Source organism: Chamaea fasciata, unplaced genomic scaffold, assembly GCF_029207755.1.
Source record: "Chamaea fasciata isolate MVZ Bird 193981 ecotype frontalis unplaced genomic scaffold, bChaFas1.0.hap1 SCAF_2, whole genome shotgun sequence".
Lineage (NCBI taxonomy): Eukaryota > Metazoa > Chordata > Aves > Passeriformes > Sylviidae > Chamaea > Chamaea fasciata.
The window spans coordinates 43,647,172-43,669,170 of NW_027094087.1; the positions used below are offsets into that span (position 1 = coordinate 43,647,172).

At 38.3% G+C, this 21,999-nt stretch overlaps 1 protein-coding gene across 5 annotated transcripts in view; it reads right to left on the reverse strand.

The window, feature by feature from the left end:
• Positions 1-21,091, reverse strand: part of PSPC1 (paraspeckle component 1) — a 61,671-nt gene extending 40,580 nt beyond the window's left edge. For 4 of the 5 annotated variants that reach the window (XR_010719358.1, XM_066175830.1, XM_066175829.1 and 1 more), the window contains exons 1-6: positions 20,635-21,091; positions 18,652-18,953; positions 16,020-16,115; positions 14,841-15,037; positions 10,742-10,826; positions 9,727-9,835 (exon numbers count right to left, since the gene is read on the reverse strand). Coding sequence is in view for 4 of the 5 variants with exons in the window: in XM_066175830.1 (XP_066031927.1) it covers positions 9,727-9,835; positions 10,742-10,826; positions 14,841-15,037; positions 16,020-16,115; positions 18,652-18,953; positions 20,635-21,021 (1,176 nt within the window). In the remaining variant the exon portion in view is untranslated. Of the gene's footprint in view, positions 1-9,071; positions 9,142-9,726; positions 9,836-10,741; positions 10,827-14,840; positions 15,038-16,019; positions 16,116-18,651; positions 18,954-20,634 lie in introns of those variants that run through there. The other variant, XM_066175832.1, reaches the window with a different exon arrangement.
• Between the last annotated feature and the right edge of the window lie 908 nt (positions 21,092-21,999).

Consider the following 21,999-nt stretch of genomic DNA (forward strand, 5'->3'; position numbering starts at 1 on the left):
AGACAAAGGTGCTTAGAGAAGGTAATCACCTTCAACAGATTTGGAAATCTTCTGAAAAATTACATACCATTATATCAATTCCCTTTAATAGCAACCTTCTCAATTCTGCCACTTAATCTGGTTCTGCTGGAGTTAGGAGCCACCTTAGATTCGTGGAACCAAAATATAAAATACATTTCTCCCATTTCTGTTAGGTTCCTTTTTTCCATAACAGTAAAAAAATTAAACTATAAATTAAATACAGATCAATGGCTGGACATAATACAAATACTTTTTCAATGACATTTTACTCTTTACTTACCCACAAAAACACTTTCTAGAAGAAATACACAGCATATCACCAAGTTCATGACTGAGACATGTAACAATTACACTACATTCACAATATATTCACATCTTCAGAGGCATATTAGAGAATTTCATGCAGCATCTCAGAATTATTCTGGTTTTATATGAGCTAAAGAAATGTCGGAAGAGTGGACGTAAAGTGTCAAAACAGACAACCTGGCAGGCTGCAAATGATTCACAATGCACTCCACTATTTACCATGGTGGAGGTGGACTTGAAGGGCTGCTTAACTGGTAACCAAGACTGGGCTAAGTGTACCCACATGCAGAAATGCACTAAAATACTAAACTGAAAATCAGGTGTTACAGAACAATGCTGCAATTTAGATTTCCCAAACTTACGTTTTCCTTGTGCAAACCCCAAGTTACACAAATATTAAAAAGAGTGAACATTGGATGGAGTCAAAAAAAGTTTTCCCCAAGTGCAAGATTCAAGGATAAGATGTAGTGAAAATCATCAATGTTTACTAACAAGAGAAATTAATCAGCCAAGAATACCCTTTATCATGGAATGTTTATATGAAAATCTACTTCTTAATTCAAGTGTCATCTGCAAGACTGCAAAAGCAACTTAAAAGCACCACCAGTTATAGCCACAATGCACTAAAAATGATTCTTTGCCAGACTTCTGTAGCAATAATTTTTCCTCACCAAGAAGATATAACATATGCTAAATAAATGACAACATAAAAAACAGTCCAATTGTAGTTGCTAACTCATAATTAATTTAAGATACCAAGTAAAAATGCAAGCATTTGTCAAAAGGAAGCTGAAAGCCAAAGTCTTTCAATGCTACAAAGAGGTCCCGTAGGAGAAACTTCAAGCACCCATACAGTGTTTTTAAGACATGTTGCTTACAACCAGACTAGTTCAATGTTTACGATTTTGCCAATTAACTTATGGCCTGTCCACACATACAGCACACTAAAACATAAAAAAATATAAACAGAGAAGCATCAGTGAAACTTTCTGCTGGAAGCCAAGCTCCACAGTTATTTCCCAAAATTCATAGGCCATTTCCTGTAAAACTAGAGCAACATGAGGCAGACTTGAATGAGGAAGATGCTTGTCATTTGAACACAGGTTGGACTGATGAAAATAATATATTCTACCAGGCAATTAAGAAACTGGTCATCTGAATAAATGCAAACAGATTGAGAAGCGTAGCTTTCTACCTAAACACCCTAACCCAAGTCCACACACTCTTAAGCTACAGTGTCTGGTTTCATCAAAAATATCCAACAAAAACTACTATTTGATTTACCTACAATGGACCCCAGGGTCACAATTATGTTAGGGACTCAACAGGGATCACCCAATCAATAGGGACAAACATGAATAGCTGGCTCTTACCTAAACTCAGAAGTTCCCCATAATTAAAACAAATGTTAAAAAATTCAGAAATGGTGCGGGGAACAAACAGGAAGATTCCATAAGTATGTAACATTTTAAAAGTATTATAAAAACCAGAAGCATTCAGGAAGATAAACAAAGCCTGAAGAACCTAATTTCAACATCATATTATCTTTTTCTCAGAACAGACAACTACCAGCTATCCTGTCACAAGCAGATAGCCCAAACTGCATTTGGGACCTGCAGTAAGAGCTTCAGTCGTGTACAGAACAAAACTAATACAAACACTCTTTCATCCTACACAATTCTAAGCCTAAACTAAAGAGTCATTAGCCACTGTAGGAAATCATAATGGTAACAAATGTTTTAGTAGGGCATGTTGTGACAGGACATGGGGTGATAGTTTTAAACTAATAGGGGGCAGACTCCAACTAGGTAAAAGGAAGAAATTTTTTAACAATGAGGGCAATGAAATACTGGAACAAGTTGTCCAGACAGGTGGTGGATGCCCCATCCCTGGAACCACTAAGGATTGGATGGAGCTCTGAGCAACCTAAAGTAGCTTAAGATGCCCCTGCTCATTGCAGGAGGCAATGAACTAGATGGCCTTTAATGGCCCCTTCCAAACCAAACCATGCTATGATTTTAAGATGATGTTCAGGCAGCAACATCTTTGAATAGCAAACCTTAGATATATCTAATTGACTCTTTAAGCTTTAGTTTATACTGAACTCCCCATCTGAACAGTTACAAAACAGCTCTACCAAAACTCATTTTCTTACCAAAACCCACTATTTATTAGAAGTGCTAATTAATTGAGAAGTAATACCCAATCTCCGCACAATTGAACTGTACTTGATGGAAGAAAGTAGTATCAGATTTAAACTCCATTTTCCTCGTGGAAGATTTAATAACCAAAAACAAGCACGACCTCCAGTAACCAGAAAAAACGACTTTGACAAGGAGGCTTGTGAAATATTCCTGAGAAAAATGATGAATATTTTAATTCAACAAACAACAGTTAGCCTGGTATCAATAGACAGGCAACAACACTAAGTTAATTTCTATTTTTTTCTATCAGTTTACTGTATTATCAGTATTAAAATTTTCTGCTCTGTGAGAGCTACTGAAGCAAAATGCTAGAGGCCAAGCAAAAGGTCACATTAAGAAAAAACACAAAACTACTTGCAAGGCACTGGCTTGAGAGATAGAAACCAGATCACTAACAGACTTTGCTCACACTACACATTAACAGGTTTCCTCACATCCAAAAAAACCTATTTATAAAGAAATCTCACTTATTGCTTCTTGGGTGCTTTAGTCTTTCTTTAAACACAGATCCCTTGAGCAAAGACAAACTTTTCTAAGCAGAGGAGCTTATTTTGGTTGCAAGTCTCAGTGCCACCAAGCAAGATCTCAGGATTTAGTGAAGTGTATGAGTCCAAAATAGGTACCAAGCAGACAACTGAAACTGAAAATTAGTTTCTTCTTAGTCTGGGTAAATACGTGTACAAACTCCAAGCCAAACTTAACTCCAGTAGCTGAGGAAGAAAAAATGAAAATTATTAAGGCAAACATTAATTTTAGCTTCTTCATATATATATGGCATTTATCAAACACACCAACAAAGAATTTTTCTAAGTTATACATCTAATTCCTAAGTATTCTTACTTGTCAGAATACAAAAAACTGAAGAACTCTATTTGAGTAGCTTAAGTTGAATAACTAGGTTTTATTTAAATTGTGAGCACCAACAATTTTCAGAAATAATAGTAAAATATAGAATATAGACTTATTAAATCCGCTCTTAATTAGATTTTGATGTTTTTATCTGTAAAATCCATGAAACAGCAAAAGTATGCAAATGTAGTATTCTATAAACAAGCACAGATGCATTTGAGGTCTTTCTATCATCTATTGAACAAAAATGGCATTTGCTCCAGCTGAGGCCTCATGAAACACAGAGACTGACAAAGACCAATGTCATTTTGCCATTACAGAAGCAGCATCTGAAAAGTGATAGTTTAGTTTCTTGATCATCAGTCTTACTTACTCCCTTACTCTCAGTCTCACTTACGGAGAGAAAGAAAGGTTATAAACAAAACCAGATAATCTGAAGAATATGGACAGAAAAATCTGTATCAATTACCGTAGAAAAGAACAAATTTGGGAAAGCTTAAAAGCAGTACCAAAACACCTAAATTCACACTGGAGACTTATGCACATTTGACAGCACATTAAAGTATAAAATTACTTGTGAAGAGTCACTTGTTCTATTTGCAAGTTTACATGAAGTACACATTAGTGTTCTCCAAACCCCTTTGTGCAAACGCTACAAGATGACTGCAACAGAGCAAAAGATTAAATATATCCTAAATAAAACATAAAAATATCACATTGCCTAAACACTCAGTTCACACATACAGAAATATAGTTATAAATTAAATATAATATTGTAACATTTGCTGTTACTGAAAAATTACTTTAAGCAGCATCCTTGACATACATAAAAACATGACCTAGAAAATCAATTATGAACTATCCTAAATTGGTCATGAAATACTTACAACCAAAGGTCTTATTCCATAAACACCTTCCTTCATTTAATGTATATAAACACATAATATGCTACAAAAAGATACCTGAAGTTCTGCATTGATTTTCATGCAATGTCTTTTCATACTAAAAGCAGATATGACAGTTAAATAGTTTTTTCTACCTGATAATGTAATTGAAGGCTGAAAATAATTTCTTTAGTTGCTGACAATAATATAAATTGAGTATTTTAAGGCTTATTAAGGAAGTATTATTCTTGCCCAAAGCAACAAATTTAGTAGCTGAAACACCAAGGAACAGAAGAAATGCATCATTTAAGAATCTGTCTACTGATGCATATGGAAAAATAAAAATAATTTAGTGCTGCTGCCAAAACCAGGACTGCCCACAGAAACACAAACTGCATATTTACAGAATGCCGTTCTATAATTTATAGAACCCTACCCTATGTTGATTTATGCATAAGAAAAAATTTGATCACTGAAGTAAAACCACTGCCAAGAAAAGCAGTATTCTGCCAGGTTGGTGGTTTTTAGTTCTACATTTAATGATTTGCCTTTCTCCAAGCTAGTTTTACCTTAAAAAGCCTTTATGTGTCACACGTGAACTCTGTAAGCTGGACTGCAGTAAGGATGCAATTCATCTTGCCCAATCACGCTCTACAAAGAGCTTTTACCAAGCTGCAAGAAACTGAGATTTTATTCATACAAACTCACAAAACTTCACCACCTTTAGCTTCATTACATATACAAGGCTGTCAGGATAAAATAACCAGCATTTTTTGTTAGAAAACTTAACAAATTTGAAAAGATTCTTAGAAATATTTCAATTATTTATTTTTGGGCCTCTGCCTTAGTTCAGTTTTGAGTTAGGTAGGAAACAATTCACTATTCAGTGAAAATTCCAACTGCTGACATTACCAGAGCTTTTGAGCACAATGCTATGAGAAAACATGACCAAAATACAGTTCTATTCACTTAAAAACACAAGAAGTGCAAAAATGTAGTCCTGAATTACTGAAGTTTAAGGAAATGTGAGAGTCTTGTTTCAAATATGTCTAATGCTTAACTTGCACGTGAACAAAGAAGTGAGGGGTAAGAGATGCCTCAATAGGGCTCCAAACAGGAAGAAGTGGAAACCTACATTTATGAATTGCTCCAAAGGACCAAACTCTTAGAACAAAAGCTATGTTGCAATGGCATTCCTGAAGCTATAGACTTCATTGCTGTTTTGCAACGTGCTTTTTTTACTTTCTTACTCTCATCGGTCTTACAGCTTTTGATCCAAGTCCACTACAATCCCTGCTGTTGAAGCATCTCCACTGCTTTAATGGCTGACACTTGATGCTGATAATGACTCAACACACATGAGAGCAGTGCTTCTGCAAGAAAAACTAAAGGAAAGCAAAACAACATCTAAAAATAATTCCTGAAAAGACTAGGAGATTAAAAAGGAAAGTAATTTAATATACGAAGTCTTACATGAAAAAACAGCAAGCATTCAGAAATTGAAACTGATAAATTCTCAAGAAACAGTCCCTTACGCATTCAAAAAAGGGTTTTCCTTGGAGGGCAGTGGGCAAGGACGTCCAAAAATCTCAAATCTCTCTTTAAACTCTCAGTAAGAAGAGCTGTAAGTTTCAGGTTGGCACTGCAGCTATTGTTTCATTAAGTACAATACCCACCTGACACTTTTACAGTGTTACTACAGACGTAAATCCACGCTCACAAAACTAGGACTGCAACTCCTACATACTTTGGTCTCTGTTTCAGACACATAGAACCTATTTTAATACACTAAATCCAAACCACTAAGTAGGTGACACAAATAGGAAGGTCTTGGAACTGGAATTATTTTGTAAAATGGCTCTGACTGAGATTCAACAGTGTAAATCCAAGCAAGTCATCCATAACTGGATAATACCCATTGCATGTTTGAGTAATTAACGTATTCCTGGCACTCAGAAATACTTTCTTTTTAAAAAATATTTGTGCTGTTGCAAAATAAATCACCATCAGCAAGTTCCTCTTTCAGCCAGAAGAATGTATGCAAAATAAAAATTAGCAAAATACTACTGGAAAACTCATTCCCCAGTTAAGCTACGGTGAAATCAGAATGCATATAAATTATTGAGCTATAACAGCACATTTCAATTAACTGACTTTTAGAAAGGAAGGGAAAAACCCTAACCAATATGAAAATGTTTATTAATAATTTATCTAGTACAGATCACACAAGTAGATTAATGAGCTGTTTAGGCATCATCAGGCTGCCCATTAGATTAACAATCAATGCAATCTAACTTCTAATGTTAATGATCACCAGCCACAAGAATGCTTCAGGAAAAGAAATCCTCTTCCAGAAAATATTTTTATCATTGTAACAAAATCAAGTAACTGCTACCTGCACTAAACTTGATTACAAGATGTTTTTCAGAAGTAGTTTTATTTTTTTAAAAATGCAAGTTTAATGAATTAGGGAAAAGACACAGATAGAAACTTTCAACGGGAAAGTCTAATACTGTAGCTTTACATGAGAGGGTCCAATTCTGGTTGCCATTGCACTTACCATTTATCTTCCTGTTTTAGACTGAGCAGTAAAAAGTGATAGGATATAAGTGAAGGAAGCTTACTTTTCAAAGCTTTTAAGAAACAAAAACAAGGATTAGAAACAATTATTATTGTCCTACAAAATACATTGTTGGCAGAAGACTTTGGTATGTTGTAAGTATAATGCCAGAAGAATTTATCAAGACTTGATATGGTAAAGAACTATCCAACAGTATCAAAAAATGCAATTCCCACCAAGAGTCAACTTTTTCTCTGAAAATAGAGAATAACTTTCTCAGTACATGTACCGTGGTAATCCGAGAGTAGAAGTGAGTGCAAGATGGAATCTGTTCACAGTAAACAAGTATTAGTAAGAACAAATAAAAACAAATGAGTTGTATAAGAAATTCTAAACTGAAATCAGATTTCATGTGTCATTTTGCTCTCTCCAGAAAAGGTTTACAGTTTTTCTCTGCTGCTAAATGCAAAGGCTTCTTCAATTGCCATTCACACTACATAACTACAGTTATCTAAAAACATTTTATAAAAGCATCTATAAAATGATAGGCATGCTTAGTCACAAGGCTGCCCTGATTAGAAACTGTTGCTAAAGAAACATATCACTTGCCATTTTGTTTCAAATTTTCCTCTTTTAAAGTTTAAAGAGCATTAGAAGTAAAACCTAAGTCAAGACATAACCAGAATACTAAAGACTAGTCAAGAGAATACATTTTTTCATGTATTATTGTGTATGCCACTTCAATTTCATATGATGTTTAAAAAAACAACACCTGTACTCTACAGTCCTTTATAAATAAATTGAAATGCTTTTGGTAGGGCTGTTACTGCAAAGCTACATCTCTGCATTTTTGGAGTGTACAACTAGGTCCAAATGAACACACAATTTCAGTAATGCATGAGTGGGAAAGCAACACTCTTCCAAAAAAGTCTTCCACCTTTTACCTTTCCCCTCCAAAAAATTTGATGCATAAAATTCATAAAAATTATACACAGTGATTGAAGCGCTTGCCATTTGAACCACTCTTCTTCCCTTCTCTTGCTACATTTTTGCCAAGTCCAGCACACCAACTTTAACAGTTTCTATTCGTATAGGGTTTGGAATTTAAAAATGGAGATAAACAACAAGGTTGGACAACTGTGGCAAGCAATTTAAGCACAGAGACTAAATACTCTTATCTCAAGACAGATGTAAGAATAAACCAGTAAAAGCTGTGATGGCAAACATTATCTAGTCTTCCCCACTCCAAGCTGCAGATTAGAGGCCACAACCTCCTGACAGCAATGGAATCTGAGGGAGCTCCTGCTATCCCAGGGCTGTGGCTCCCCAGCTTCCTATTCCTGCAGTTCTCTGCAGCAAGAAGCACACAGAGGGTCTCACAGAGGAGCCAGGAGGTTCTGACAAGCAGCTGACAGGGGCAGAAAGTCAGGCAAGCCCAAAAGACGCTACATTAAGATATTACAGTGATACAAAATTTTACATTTGGCACTACAGAAGTCACCAGTAAGTACTACTTCTAAATGACATCAGACAACTGTTACATGCTATTTCCCCAATTATGTTTACTAATATTTGGAACACACTAAAGGATAGTGTGAGTTCTGAATTCTTGGTGTTTGTTACCCTGAAGAAAAGATGTGCTGAAAGCAGTTTTTTTTTAGAGAGAGGATATATTGAAATAAATTACCATCTGCTTTTGGATGCGAGCCCCTCAAAACACAGCGAGCAAAACCAAATTACACCTGTTAGTGAAATCAAAGCAACTATTTTGCTTCCTCCTCATCTTTACTAAAAACTCTAAGGGGCAGATGAGGGGAAAAAACGCCCTGCTGAGAATAGGGAATCATTTATTTTCTAACATCACTCAGGATGGCTCAGAACATACATACTAAATTCTTCACAACCTTACAGAAAATTTCATTGTATAGAATGTAAAATAGGTTTTTCTTTCACAGGAAGTAGCTGAGAAACCAGCAGTTAGTTCATTTCTGGTTGAGATGTATGAAGTTGCACCTGTGAAGGGGAGCAAAATCCCCTCCTGCAGTCTACAGTTGTTTTAATAATGTAAAAGAGCATTGTGTGAATTGCTTATTCATTATTTCCTCATTAGGAACAGCTGTAATAGTAAAAGGTATCCTACCCAAGAGAAACTAAAGCATTTGCACCACAGTTTGCATTCACTGGACTGATCTGGTTGGTAGAAAAAAAAAAGTCATATACCCTTTGGCCAAAAAAATGTAGAAGCTGACTCCTCTGATAGCACCATTTTGTTAGTCCTGCAAGGACGAGTCTTCCGAGGCAGAGCACACCTAAATTACTAATATAAATAATGTACAGGTTATAGCAAAGGACAAATTTTCCCTCACTTTCATAGTATTTCAGTCCTCCTTTAGTAATGATTTGGATGTTCTCCTCATCTAGTTATACACAGGGTCAAAAGAGAGAGTGATTTTAGGCTCCGTATGGAATTAACATTGCTCTTTTTGCTTCTGAAAACATTCTTAGTAAGTTAAGCCTAAACCAAAACTACTAATTCAAACAAGCTTAGCAGCATGAACTGGTTTAAAATTTAAACCTTCAGGCAGAGCAGAGCACATCAGGATGGGTGATTCCTATCACCTCCCACTCAGAAAAATTATTTTACTGAAACATTTCAATTCCGAAGTAAAAAAAATTAGTATCTGAACACCTTAACAGAAGCACTACATCATCAGCTTGTGGGGAAAATGGCAGTAACGTCGTCCTACAAAAGAGTAACTACACTACTGAGTATGTTGCAATTCACTCAGGAGAACAAGGAAATAATTAAGTGAAACAGCTAACAAGAAGATGGCAGTTCAATAACTAGAATAATGAAAGAATTCTTCTGCAATTTGGACTTTCACCATAGAATTGTACTTACATTGTCCATGAAATTTGGCTTAAATCCTCCCTCCTGCTGCCGTCGTAACTCCTCCTGTTCCCTCTGGCGCAGCATCTCCTCTTCACGACGTCTGTGCTCTTCTTCATGTCTAGGATGGTTTTCAAAATTATGTCAGCTTTGTCTCTTGACCTGCTGAGGCTTGCCCTCAGTCTCAGAGGTAAGATCAAGTATATAAACAAAACTGGTCATTAACTATTTTTTTACACAGTGTAAGGCACTAAGCTACTCAACTTCATGGGTTTGAGTACTTTTGAAGTTTTGGGTTTGGTTTTTTTTTACTGATACACAAGCAATTTCAATACCAATACATTCTATCCCTACTCATCCAGGTATATATCAGTAAACAGGTTAAAATATTCCAGTTTTTAAGACACCACTATGGATTAAAACATTTCAACAGTGCCAGAAGACACATTTTTAATTCTGAGACATGTTTGCGCTGCTCTTTTTACCTTATTGACATTGTGATATTTAACACAGAAAGTATAAATCAACATGATGAGACTATGTCTATTTTCTTAAACTTTAGAAGAGGCATTAAAAAAATAATATGCATGAATCAAATCCTGAAAGAAAAATTGTTTTCAACATGCTAGAGTATCAAGTGAAAATAACTTCCAAAATCCCATGTCAGACTATAAGATTGCAATGCTATATGATTCTATATGCAGATCACCTGCCCATAAAATTTATAAGCATGTTCCTATTACAGCAATGCTTCGGTCACCTTGAAATAAACATGAAACAAAAAAATAGGCTAAGACATTTCTACACTATTTAGGAATCTCAGAAATTTACAACGAAACTGGCAGAGCTGAAATAACTGGAAAAAAAAAATCAAGCAACACTTGAAACCAATCTTATGTATTAGCATTATATTATCAGAAAGATCACACATGATGCTTTTGAGCAGCAAGTTTAGCTAACACATCTAAATCCATAAAGGCCTACAATGGCTGCAGGCCACACCTCTGCACAGTAGAAGACAAAATACCTCAGTTGGATCTGTTTGCGCTTCTGAAGTTCTTGGTTCCGAAGTTCTTCCAAGCGCCTCAATTCTTCCTGACGACGCATGAGATCTATCGGGATGAAAAGTGTATTTAAATATAAAAGCTGCCCAGCAACACAAAAATCTGTTATTACTGTCAAATTACAGTTCTAACATTCAATTTTCTGAACAAAGTTTTCAATGCGTTTAACTCATCTCTTTCCATAAAGCTAAGTCTAGTACTTAAAAAACACCGGATCTGTGGCTTGCAAACACAGAAAGGTACAAAATGGGCAAAGCCCCCAGAGCAGGTTACAGAAACAGAAATTTTAGGTTCTCAAAGAAAAGGAAGAAAAACTCCCTCAATCCCTTCAATCACATACTGGTTTTACATCTACGACAGGGCATCAATTTTCTCACAATGCTGTATGCAGCTGAAGTCCCACTACTAAAACCACGACCATATTTATGGACTTTCATGCTCTTCACTACCTACTGCAGACCCAACATGGCCCACATCAGAAAATGAAAAATCATATGAACTTCAGGTGCATGAAGTCTGAACCTCCATGAAGGTCTAGCACAACTCTGCTTACTGCAACTTACAAATGATTGGTCTTTCAATCCCACAAAAAAGGCACAGCCACAGCCTCCTAAGAGGCACTTAAAATGCCCTTAAAAAGCAGGGCACAACTCACAGTAATTACTTTTGCTGACCAGTCACATTATTGATTTCTGCCTGGAAATTTATGCTTTCTCCAATGAATAATAATTTTAACCATTTGTTAAAAAGCAGGGTTTTTATTTGTTAACTACCTAGGATATTGGCCACAAGGTACTATTTATAGAAATGACAAGTAACATTTTACCATACCACCCATTACCTGCCTTTTATGCTTTAGTTGAACTGTTCTGCACATTTTCTCTCTGCATTTCTTCACTATACTAATTAAAATATCTTCTTAGTTACGCAAATCAATTTCTTCAAATTTGCATCAGCATTAAATTATTACAACTTCAAATTGTACTTTAATATCCAAAAACTACAATGGCCAGTACATTCTGCCAAAATATAATGCATTTGTTTCTTTCCGAACAGAGATGATTATCAGATATTTACTCTCACAACATCTCTGTTGACATTAGAAGTCCTTTTTCAAGCACATTCTACAGGGTTGCTTTTCCCATTCTCTTCTGCAAAATTAACACATTTCATACTTAAATAGAATAGGACTACATTGAAGATTCACTCAAATCATAAAGTCTGAGGACTGCTTCTTTCCAAATATGCTTGCCATAGAAGGTCTGGCCACTGGTATCCTGATCATGGAGCAGTGTTATAAGCACACTATTTTTGCTCTTAAATAACCTTTAGGTTAGTTCAGAGTACAAGTACTTTTCTTTTAAAATGAACCTTTAGCTTGCTTCACAGTATTACTGAGATCAAAAATTAACCCGTTCTGTACACAACATTGTCCACTGTGGGAAAAGAGGTTTCCTTTCCAGTTCTTTGTTCTTTCAAATTTATACAGCATTCCCTATTTCTTGTGCACACAGGCACAGGATTTCCTACTTTTTCTCCACCACTGTCATTTAGTGTCCTAAGTCTACTTCCCTCAGTGTTCTCCTAATTTTTCTCCATAGCACAGTTTATTGCCTTTCCTGAAATTGTGAGCATGTTAAAAGTTCAACACAGCAAATGGTGATCCAGTACCATTTGAAAGCTGCCAAATCCTGGCAGAAAGCCTTACTAAGCCAGGTGAAGACACAGATAGAGAGGTTCAAACTCTGCACAAGAGCCATTCATATTAAAAGACCTATAGCGATGGTAATTCTTGACTGACAGGCCCTTTCTCTGAACAGAAAAACATCTGTACTAAAGCAGCTATGGTAGGAAAAAAAAGAAAACAGAGAGCATTGTTATTAGCCTCTGCACTTTCTTATGCTTATAACAAGGGCAAGGTGTTCATTTTACCTTCAACCTTCTACATAGCAGACAGCAGAAGGTGAAGGTGCTCTCTCACCTCAGAAGTTAATCCTACAAGCTGGAATATCAACCCCACGAAGACTTTTCAGCAGTTCTAGCTGCTGTTTTTTCAGATTCTAAAGATGGAAAATAAATGCCAAGTTTCCATATAATTGATAAAAAATTAGCTTCTGGTTAACTCAGTCACATTTTCCAGTATTTTCATCATCTATTTAACCATAGTTAAGAGAGAATATTTACAAATGTTTGATGCACACCACCAGTACACAGATCAGAAACACCATGCAATTTACTTACACATGGAAACATCTATTCTGCTTTACAAATTACTTCTGACTCAGTCTGTCAAAATATGACACTTAAAAGTGAAAAATTACACATACCAGAAGAATTAAATCTACCTTCAGAATTAATACCACAGCACAAAAACCTGAGTACTCAAACCAACATGCTCTGAAGTTCCAGTCCTACTAGCTCTCATAGAGCAGTTTCAACACAACCTTCAGCTGCTCATCCTTCCTGCCTTCTTTTTAACTCCTACACAACTAACACATGACATTTTATATTGTAAATATAAAATATATTTCATAATGACCGTTTCAATATATCTTTAAATTTCACTTTGTGCACTAGGGATACAAACGTATTAATTCTAGGTTCTAGCGCCTTAGAAATGTCATTGCATCTTTCTACAGAATACTGTGATGCAATCTCATTAATATAATCAATATCCTTGGCATGGCATGAACTTACACCCACTGTTCAGAGCAACAAGAGAAACCTGATCTTTGAAAATAAATGCAAGTGAAAAAAACCACTTTATTTTCATTCAGACTAAAGCTGAAGAATTGAGAATATTAAAACAGAAGGAACACTTACTAAACCCTAGAGCTCTGAATGCTGGCAGGTAACTAAGAAGAAACCTAATTATCTTCACAAAGTTCTAAGTTATCTGCTACCAAAGAGGTACTCTGCTAACCAAACTGTGTGGGGGAAAAGCCCTCCTCCTCCACTAAAAAACCCCATATTTTCTCACTGGAATAGTAGCACCACATGCATTCATGTTTTGTATGAATTTTAATGGAAGGAATAATTCTTTTTTCATATAAAACTAGCACTTAACAAATATTCAAAAAGCAGAATTTCTTTTCCTTCATTTTGTCCTTAAAAGAAAACCTAACATCCAAAAAACACATCATATATTTTTTCCCATGTTTCACCATCAAGTGCTTTTCTATCTTAAAGAAGAGGCCACTGTAATCTTGTCTCAGTTTAACACATAATTAAGACATGAATTTAAATCAGAGTAATCTCTAATCTTGCCCTCAAGTACAGGCAACAGGTGAATAAATTCAAAGGAAATTAAAGAGCATGAGTTCTGGAACTGGATTATTAGCACTGTTAAATATTAACAATTAGATAAGATAAGAGTAGATTTATCCAACCTGTATCTTAGGCACCGAACCATCTTTACAAATGTCAGTCACACAAAATTACAATGTGTGTCTAACTGCCAAGGGAGGGCTGCGCTGTGCATTGCTGGCAGCATTCTTAGATCATATTAATATGCACATTCCTCACCTCTCATATACACCTGTGCTTACAAGGAAACTTAAAGCTTCAACAGTTTTTCTTGGAAAATAAACCAAGAAACAGTTGTCAGTCATTTAAGGTGCTGCAACAACTACCTAGCATTTCTAAACAGTTTTCTATGTTATTGCACTCTGTAAAGGACCTTATGCTTTTGATGTTGTTATTATAAAGTTATGGTTTTATGTCATTATCTTCTGCATAAGACCTTATAAAACCATGGCTCCACACTGGGAGTGCATGTGCCTATTCAGGAAAAACAGTCTAAGTAAACTTTTTCCTGAAGTTAAATGTAGGAAGTGAAGAAAACAGATTTAAACAATCACCTCTTTATCAGATTCTTAATTAATTCCTGCAAATCATCAAGGAATATGTGCACAGAGAAGTATTCCTTCCTTTTTCTGAGTTAAATGCATTTAATTAAATGGTGACCAGCAGAATGTCCAAGTATACAACTCAACATGCTATACAAAAAAAAAAAAATCTGTGACAAAACAACTTTAATACTAGTAGATTATCTGTTTTTACCTTGCCTCATCAGCATTAGCTGATGCTCATGTCTAGCTGCTTCCATTTCTGCCTCAAGTTTCTCTTTGGCTTCTCGAATGTTCCTGTCAACCTGCTCACGCTGCTGCTTCTCCATCTCATCCAGAGCCTTCCACCGTGACGCGTACTCAAACTCAAACGTCCCCGGCTGGGCAAAGCGTGGCGGCTGCTCCCTTTCCCTGATAAAAGTTTGGCAGTAAAAATGTACACAAGGACACATTGAGATCAGCAGCTGTTACAGCCAGAGAATGGATAAACAATCACTTCAAGGGTAGAGCTCACTTTTTATCAACCTGTCACATAACTATGTTCTAAATCAGACATTAAGACAAGGAAAAAGATGATTTTCCAAAAATTGCCTAAATAATGATTCAATTTATTTCATTTTAAGATAAAAATTAGTATTGACATCAGTACAAAATACTGAGCTGCAACACTAGATGAACAGTGTTCAGCCTTCTAAATCAAGCAGTCAAATCACTAAACCAGTTATTTAAATAAATATCAATGCTTACTAGACAGCCCAGGATATTAGCCAGAATCTGTAACCACTAAAATGAGCCCACATTTCCCATTCTAACACTTATATTGTACCTTACAGTGACAGATTTTTAAGAAGTGGTGCTCTACAGTCTACAAAAATAAACATTTTCGATTCAAGCAACATGAATAGCAAATTACAATATTAAAAATTAGTATTTTCAGATTAGGGGACTTTATCTCATTACTGAGATTCACTTTCTCATGTCATGTTTAAAGTGTTACCTGAACTGTGGAAGCTGCAAAGATTTACAAGCCAGGGAGGCTGCAAACAGTCATGGGGCCACTCAGAGAACATAAAGATCTGTGGGCATTCAAACTCTCTGCAGATTAGACCACACCTCTAATCCATAAATGACTACACTTTGCTGGCAACAAGCTCTCACTGACTGCAGTGTAGGCCAAGAATCTCTCTACTACAATATATGCCCAGAATGTTAAACCAATGAGCCAAGTCTGAACTTTACTATGACCAGGAAATTTGGGAAGGCCCTGTTTAATCCTGACACAAAACAGCACAACCTACAAAAGCTACTACTTCCTGCTACACAAACTCAAAAGTAACAAAGGTAACTAAGTACATAAATCATGTTTTATAAAAAAAGGTTGATCACAACTTACTTGTGGTACTGTTGTGTTTTTTGCATGAGCTTCTCAGGGAGCCCATCCTCATCATCAAATTGCTCCATTGGCTCTACAACAACAGGTCGAGGTGTTCTGGAAAACATTTGCAATTTAATAACTGAATCATTAATGAAGAAGTTACAATTTATTTTAGCAGTTTGAAAAAACACTCCAGAAAGCTAACATGTAATTCCTCTGTCTTGTCTTAAATCACAGAATTCCAATGAATCCCAATCTTAGGAATTACCTTTGGAAAATAATTGTTTCTATGCCCAAATCCAGCTATTCTGCCTAGAAACCCAAACTTACTTGACACAGTTCTGTTTGCTTTTTTAAAATACCAAAACCATCTACCAATAATTACAAAATATTTAGGAAGGAACTACCTTTCTGTTTTCATCAGTGAAGCACCAGAGGCCATGACTGTACTGGAAAAGCAACAAACCTAAACAGAGCAGCACAACCTGTTCATGTTTCTACTGACTTTTACAACTTAGTTTTGCAAGTTACTCTACAGCTGAAAAAGCTTGATAATTTTGTATTAATATTACAGTGACAATCAGAAAAACAGTTGTGTGTAAGTTATTTAAAACCCATTACTTGAAGAACCACATGCTCACAAATCAGAATCCTAATTTATCTCTGAAAACAGCTGCCTTGATACGTAGTAACCAGAGGCAAGCATGAGCCAGTACTGCCAAAGAGAGCAGTGTAAGAACTCTGAACCGTTTAAAAAGCTCTTTGCATCAGTCTTGGGAGCAGAGCTTACAAAACACAGAGCACTAGAGACATGATTTTCAAAACAACAGCACTCAGTTATTGTGTTCCATGCTTTTATTTCACTTCACAGATCCTCCCCTACTGCCCATGTCCCTCACCAGAAAAAAAAAACAACCAAAACCAAACCAACCCAACAACCTCCCAATATATTTTACCCTGGGCATTGAGTTCAGATTAAAAAGATGAAGTCCAGAATCACAGGGCACAACTCAGCAACTGTTTTTTCTGATGTCATCTGCCTGGCAATTGCTGAAAGTTCTGCTATTTAAATGCAACTGAACTATGGTGCTAACAAGTTATGATGTAAAACAATGTTAAAATGTTAGTTTGAATGTCTGGTTTTGATACATTTAAAAAGGAACTGAAAGATGTTCTGATCAGGCAAAGAGTTTTCAGTTTAAAAAAGTAAAACTTTATAAAAAGCAAAACATGGAAGTAGATGGCAGCAGATTCACACTAATTGTCTTTGCAACTGTACATCAGAGAACATGTCGCCTTAGCAAGAAAACCATCAAGTGCTTTTTACTCACTCAGGCCACGCTTAGATGGTCATTTCAACTCAACTGATCTGCCCAGCTGGTAAAACAAGAATACCTAAAACAAGAGTACCCTCCCCTCACATCCCAGCCAAGAGCAGCACTCATGTAACACTGAACTCCATTACTTCCCTTGCTTGACTCACCATGCTTCCATTCAATTCATAAAGCCAAGAAAAGCCAAGAAATAAGAACAAATTGCTGGCACCTCCTGATAACAGTCAAGATGTATTCAGACTAAATTTACTACAGAACCATCAAATCAGTTCAGTAGCACACAAGATTTGGAGCTCCAGATCCCTTACTCACCTGCCAACTCCTCCTGGCAGCAATTTTTCCTGCCTTATCCTCTGCTGGACCTGACATTACAAGCACCCTCCTGTGCTTGAACAGACTGCAATGAACCCCCACACAAATTAATGCTCTCCTGTTGTTTTTGTAGCAAGTACAAGTGGCTTACAGAAGTGTCATGAAGTTCTTGAGCACATAAGAGAACAGCACAGGCAGAGCAAGAAAAGAACTCCAAGCTCAATTCAATGGCAGCAAATTTTCATGCTGTGGAACCACTGCTTTATTTTCCCAATGAGAATCAGAAAAACAAAAAAGAATCAGGAATCTGTATAATTTCATACAGTTTTTAAGAAAGCATTTGAAAACGTCACTTGTGACTGTGTAAAGTACAGCAGTTAACAACTCTCTTTGGCAAGCACAGAAAGATGAGATGCAAGAGAATTGAGTATTGCTGTTTGCAAGCTTGCCTGCCCTCGAAATAGATTGTTTTCTAAACATCACTAGTATTAAGCTCTTCAGAATCTTGGTCTTCATTTTAAAATGGGGAGAAAATCCTGGCCTTACAAGCCACGGGTGATTTTTGAGATACAAGCACTTTCTTTAGTCTACAGAAATATCAGCAATCTCATGCACTGTTTTGCTAAGAAACAAAGGAATATTATTCTGTCACTTTGTTACTGGGATCAGGAAGAGTGCAACCAATGAAAATAAAGTCTCAGAAAATGCCCTATTATATAGAGAAGGAAAAGTAATATTGCATATAAAGAAGAAAAACCCCAGAATTTTGCTCCCAGACTCTCATATGGTAATAAGAAATCTTATAAACAGTAAGCAGAGAAAGATGGTTTTCTTTTAAAAAAAAACAGTATTTGTGGTATTAATGCAAAACACTTTCATTTCTAACTTCATGGCTTTCAGAATTTGAAAACAAAATAAGAGCTAGGGAATACCACAAAAAATGCAATTTTTGCTCACATCAGGAAGCTACAATCACCAATTGTATCAAAAATCTGTGAACTTACGTTGTAAGCAGGAACGCCCCATCACTGCACCTTTCCAGAGCTTTCCGTGCCGGAGGTTTTGCTGCAAACTCCACAAAACCTTTCCCTGTGGCTCTGCCGCGATCATCCACTACAACAACCGCTCTCTCCACCGGCCCGAACTGCGAGAACGCCTGTTCCAGCAGCTCGTTGGAAACCACGGGCGACAGATTCTTCACGGTTAAGGCGGCGCCATGGGTGGCAAATCGAATACGAAGCGGTCTGCTCTTCAAAATTGTACCGTCAAGTTCTGCCTTTGCTATTTCGGCCAGGGTCCGAGATTCCTTTATGAAGATAGAAAATATTTTGTATCTTTTGTTTTCAAAGACAACGAATTATCACTTTCGTGCGCCCTCCCCAAAAAACAGCAAAGTTGCTTTGGTTCACTTGAGCATACTGGCACGAGGATGATTCAACTTCTTTCCCTGCAATCAAAAAAGCAAAACAAACCAACAACCAAAAAAACAACAAAGTCTCCGTCCTCTGACAGAAAAAAAAAAAAATGCATTCACTACCCCATCATGTCCTCTGACAGAAAAAAAAAAATTAATTCATTACCCCGTATGGTTTATTCTCAAAAACAACACAGGTGCAAAATTTTTGTTGCACATTAGAGGACTTAACAAATTCTCATGATGATGGTGCTCCTCTATAAAGGTTTTGAGCAGAGTTGAAAACTTTATGTTTTTTCACGTTTACCTACTCAAATGTTTATATTCTTCGACCCTAGCTCCCCGCAGCAGGAAATGGCATTCAAACGTTACCCTACAGGATCTAAGGTGTTTTGAGTTGGGTTTTTGTTTTGCTTTTAAATAAGTGAAAATATCGCACTTGCTCTCAATGGATGGCCAATTCAAATTTCTTCAACAAATGAAATTATTAAATTACCGTCTTCGCTCGTATATTCATTTGTCTCACGTTAATGGGCTTTCCGCACCCGCAACCATGAGCCAGTGTAAATCGACAACTACCTTTATTCCCTCTTCAAAAAACTTCACCAGGTTTGATACCTGCAATCCCTGACACTTAAAGAAATTCTTCATATCCTTCTTCACAGTTCAACTGGCTAGGCAAGCTGTTTAAATATATATATATATATATCCTAAACGTAATGGTAAAGGGAAGCTCACATAAAAACTCTATCTAATTCCTATTACACGCAAAAATGAGTAACGAGATGTAAATATATCTCATTTTCTCCATTAAAATTGCTATTTCAGGCCGGGGAGCTATCAGGGTAAAAGATGCATGGCAGAAGGCCACAAGTATTTGAAGATGACAACCAAAAAGGGAAAAAAAAAAACCAACCTAACCAGTAAAATATATGGAAATATATGGAAAAATCATAACTAGATACCGAAAGCACTCTAAAGCTATTCCCAGAATGATACAAATCGGTGCATTTTAAACAGAGCAATCGTGAAAACTAACCTCGCACACTAAATTACCATTTAAATACGGTATCATGAACTTTTCGGATGATTCCTTTTTTTTGCACGCTTAACTCGAGCATGCTTAATCAAATACTGTATTACCCCTAAAAAAATCTCGTCTTATCTGAGCACAACTAATTTAAACAACCCGCGGTCCGCAACCTTTTCAACTCCGCGATTTTATGTTCTGTGCTCACGATGTGCGAGCAGCTGTATTTCGAAACAATCCCGTCCATTCCTTAAAACTAACCCTTTTAAGTGCCACGGGGTGAGGCGGGGACCGAAACGCCCGGGGCTGGGAGGACGAGTCTGAATGCAGGGGTCTGGCTTGGACCAGACGTAGAGGCGAACAGGGGTGGGGGAAGAAGGAAGAAGGGGCGGGGGGAGCAACGCTGGCAGCGAGGAGAAAAGAGAATGGGAAGCAGATGCTTTTTTTACACCAGCCGAAAAGGAGGGGAAGGGGGCGGGGGGCAAGGAACCGAAGCCTCTCGCTTCCAGACGCAGCCCCAGGGGCCCGCCCGGATCCTCTCACCAGACGGATGAAGCCGAAGCCGCGGTCCCGATTGATGAAGACCTCGCTGGGCTCCCCGTAGCGCTCGAAAAGGCGCTTGAAATCCTCCTCGGTGATATCAGTAGGCAGATTCCCCACGAACAGCCGGCAACGCTGCGTGTAGCTCTTCTCGCCAGGCTTGAGAAAGCTCTTGATATCGATGGTGAACCCAACCTCCTGCTCCTCATCTCTGCCACCTTCTTTGCTCGGCGCCAGAGCCATGGCCGCCGCCGCCGCCTCACTCTCCGCTTCTAGGCCGCGCAATCCTTTCAGGTTGCCGCCGCCGCCGCCACCCCCCACCATGCCCAGCGGCGCCGCCGGGGAGCTGTTTTCGATCCGCACTTGCTTCAAGTTCCTATTCGCGGCCATATCCGCTCCTTCCTCGCGGGCTCTCCCTCGGGGGACGCGGAACCCTGCTCGGCAGCCGCCGCCTCGGACCCTCAGCCAGTTCAAAATGGCGCCGCCGCCAAGCCCGGCGAGTGATGCCGTCCCCGCGGGAAGCCCCGCCCCGGCCCCGCTCCCCCTCAGCTCCGCCGCACGGCAGAACGGCCCCGGGCCCGCGGAGGGGCGCTCTGCCCTCCCTAGAGACAGAGATCCTCCCGCGGCTGCGCTGCCGGGTTGTGTTCGAGCAGTGGTCTCCTCAGCCCGTGCCCAGGCAGAGGAGCCCCTCGCTGGGGTCTCTCCCGAGGGAAAGGCAGCCGGGTGGGATGCCCTGGGGCTGTCTGGTCGCTGCGGGAGACGCTGAGGTGGCGGCGGCGGGGATGGCTGAGGGAGTCACAGAACCACAGGATCAATTAGGTTGGAAAACACATCTTGAGATCATCGAGTCCAACCTGTGGCTGAACACCGCCGTGTCAACTAGACCACGGCACTGAGTGCCACGTCCAATTCCACCACCACGCCGAGGAGCCCATTCCAATGTCTAATTACCCTTTCTGTGAAGAGTTTTTTCCTGATGTCCGACCTAAACCTGCCCTGATGCAGCTCGAGGCTGTGTCCTCTTGTCCTGTCACCCGTTGCCTGGAAGAAGAGGCCGACCCCCACCTAGCTACACTCTCAGGCAGTTACAGAGAGTGATGAGGTTCCCCCTGACCCTCCTTTTCTCCAGGATAAACACCCCCAGCTCCCTCAGCTGCTCCTCACAGACCCCCGTGCTCCAGACCTTTCTCCAGCTCCGTTGCCCTACTCTGGACTAGTTCCAGCTTCTCAGTGTCATTCCTGAAGTGAGAGGCCCAAAATTTGACACAGCACTCGAGATTCCGCCTCAGCAGTGCCCAGTACAGGGGGACGGTCACGGCCCTGCTCCTGCTGGCCGCACCATGGCTGATCCAGGCCAGGAAGGGCTGT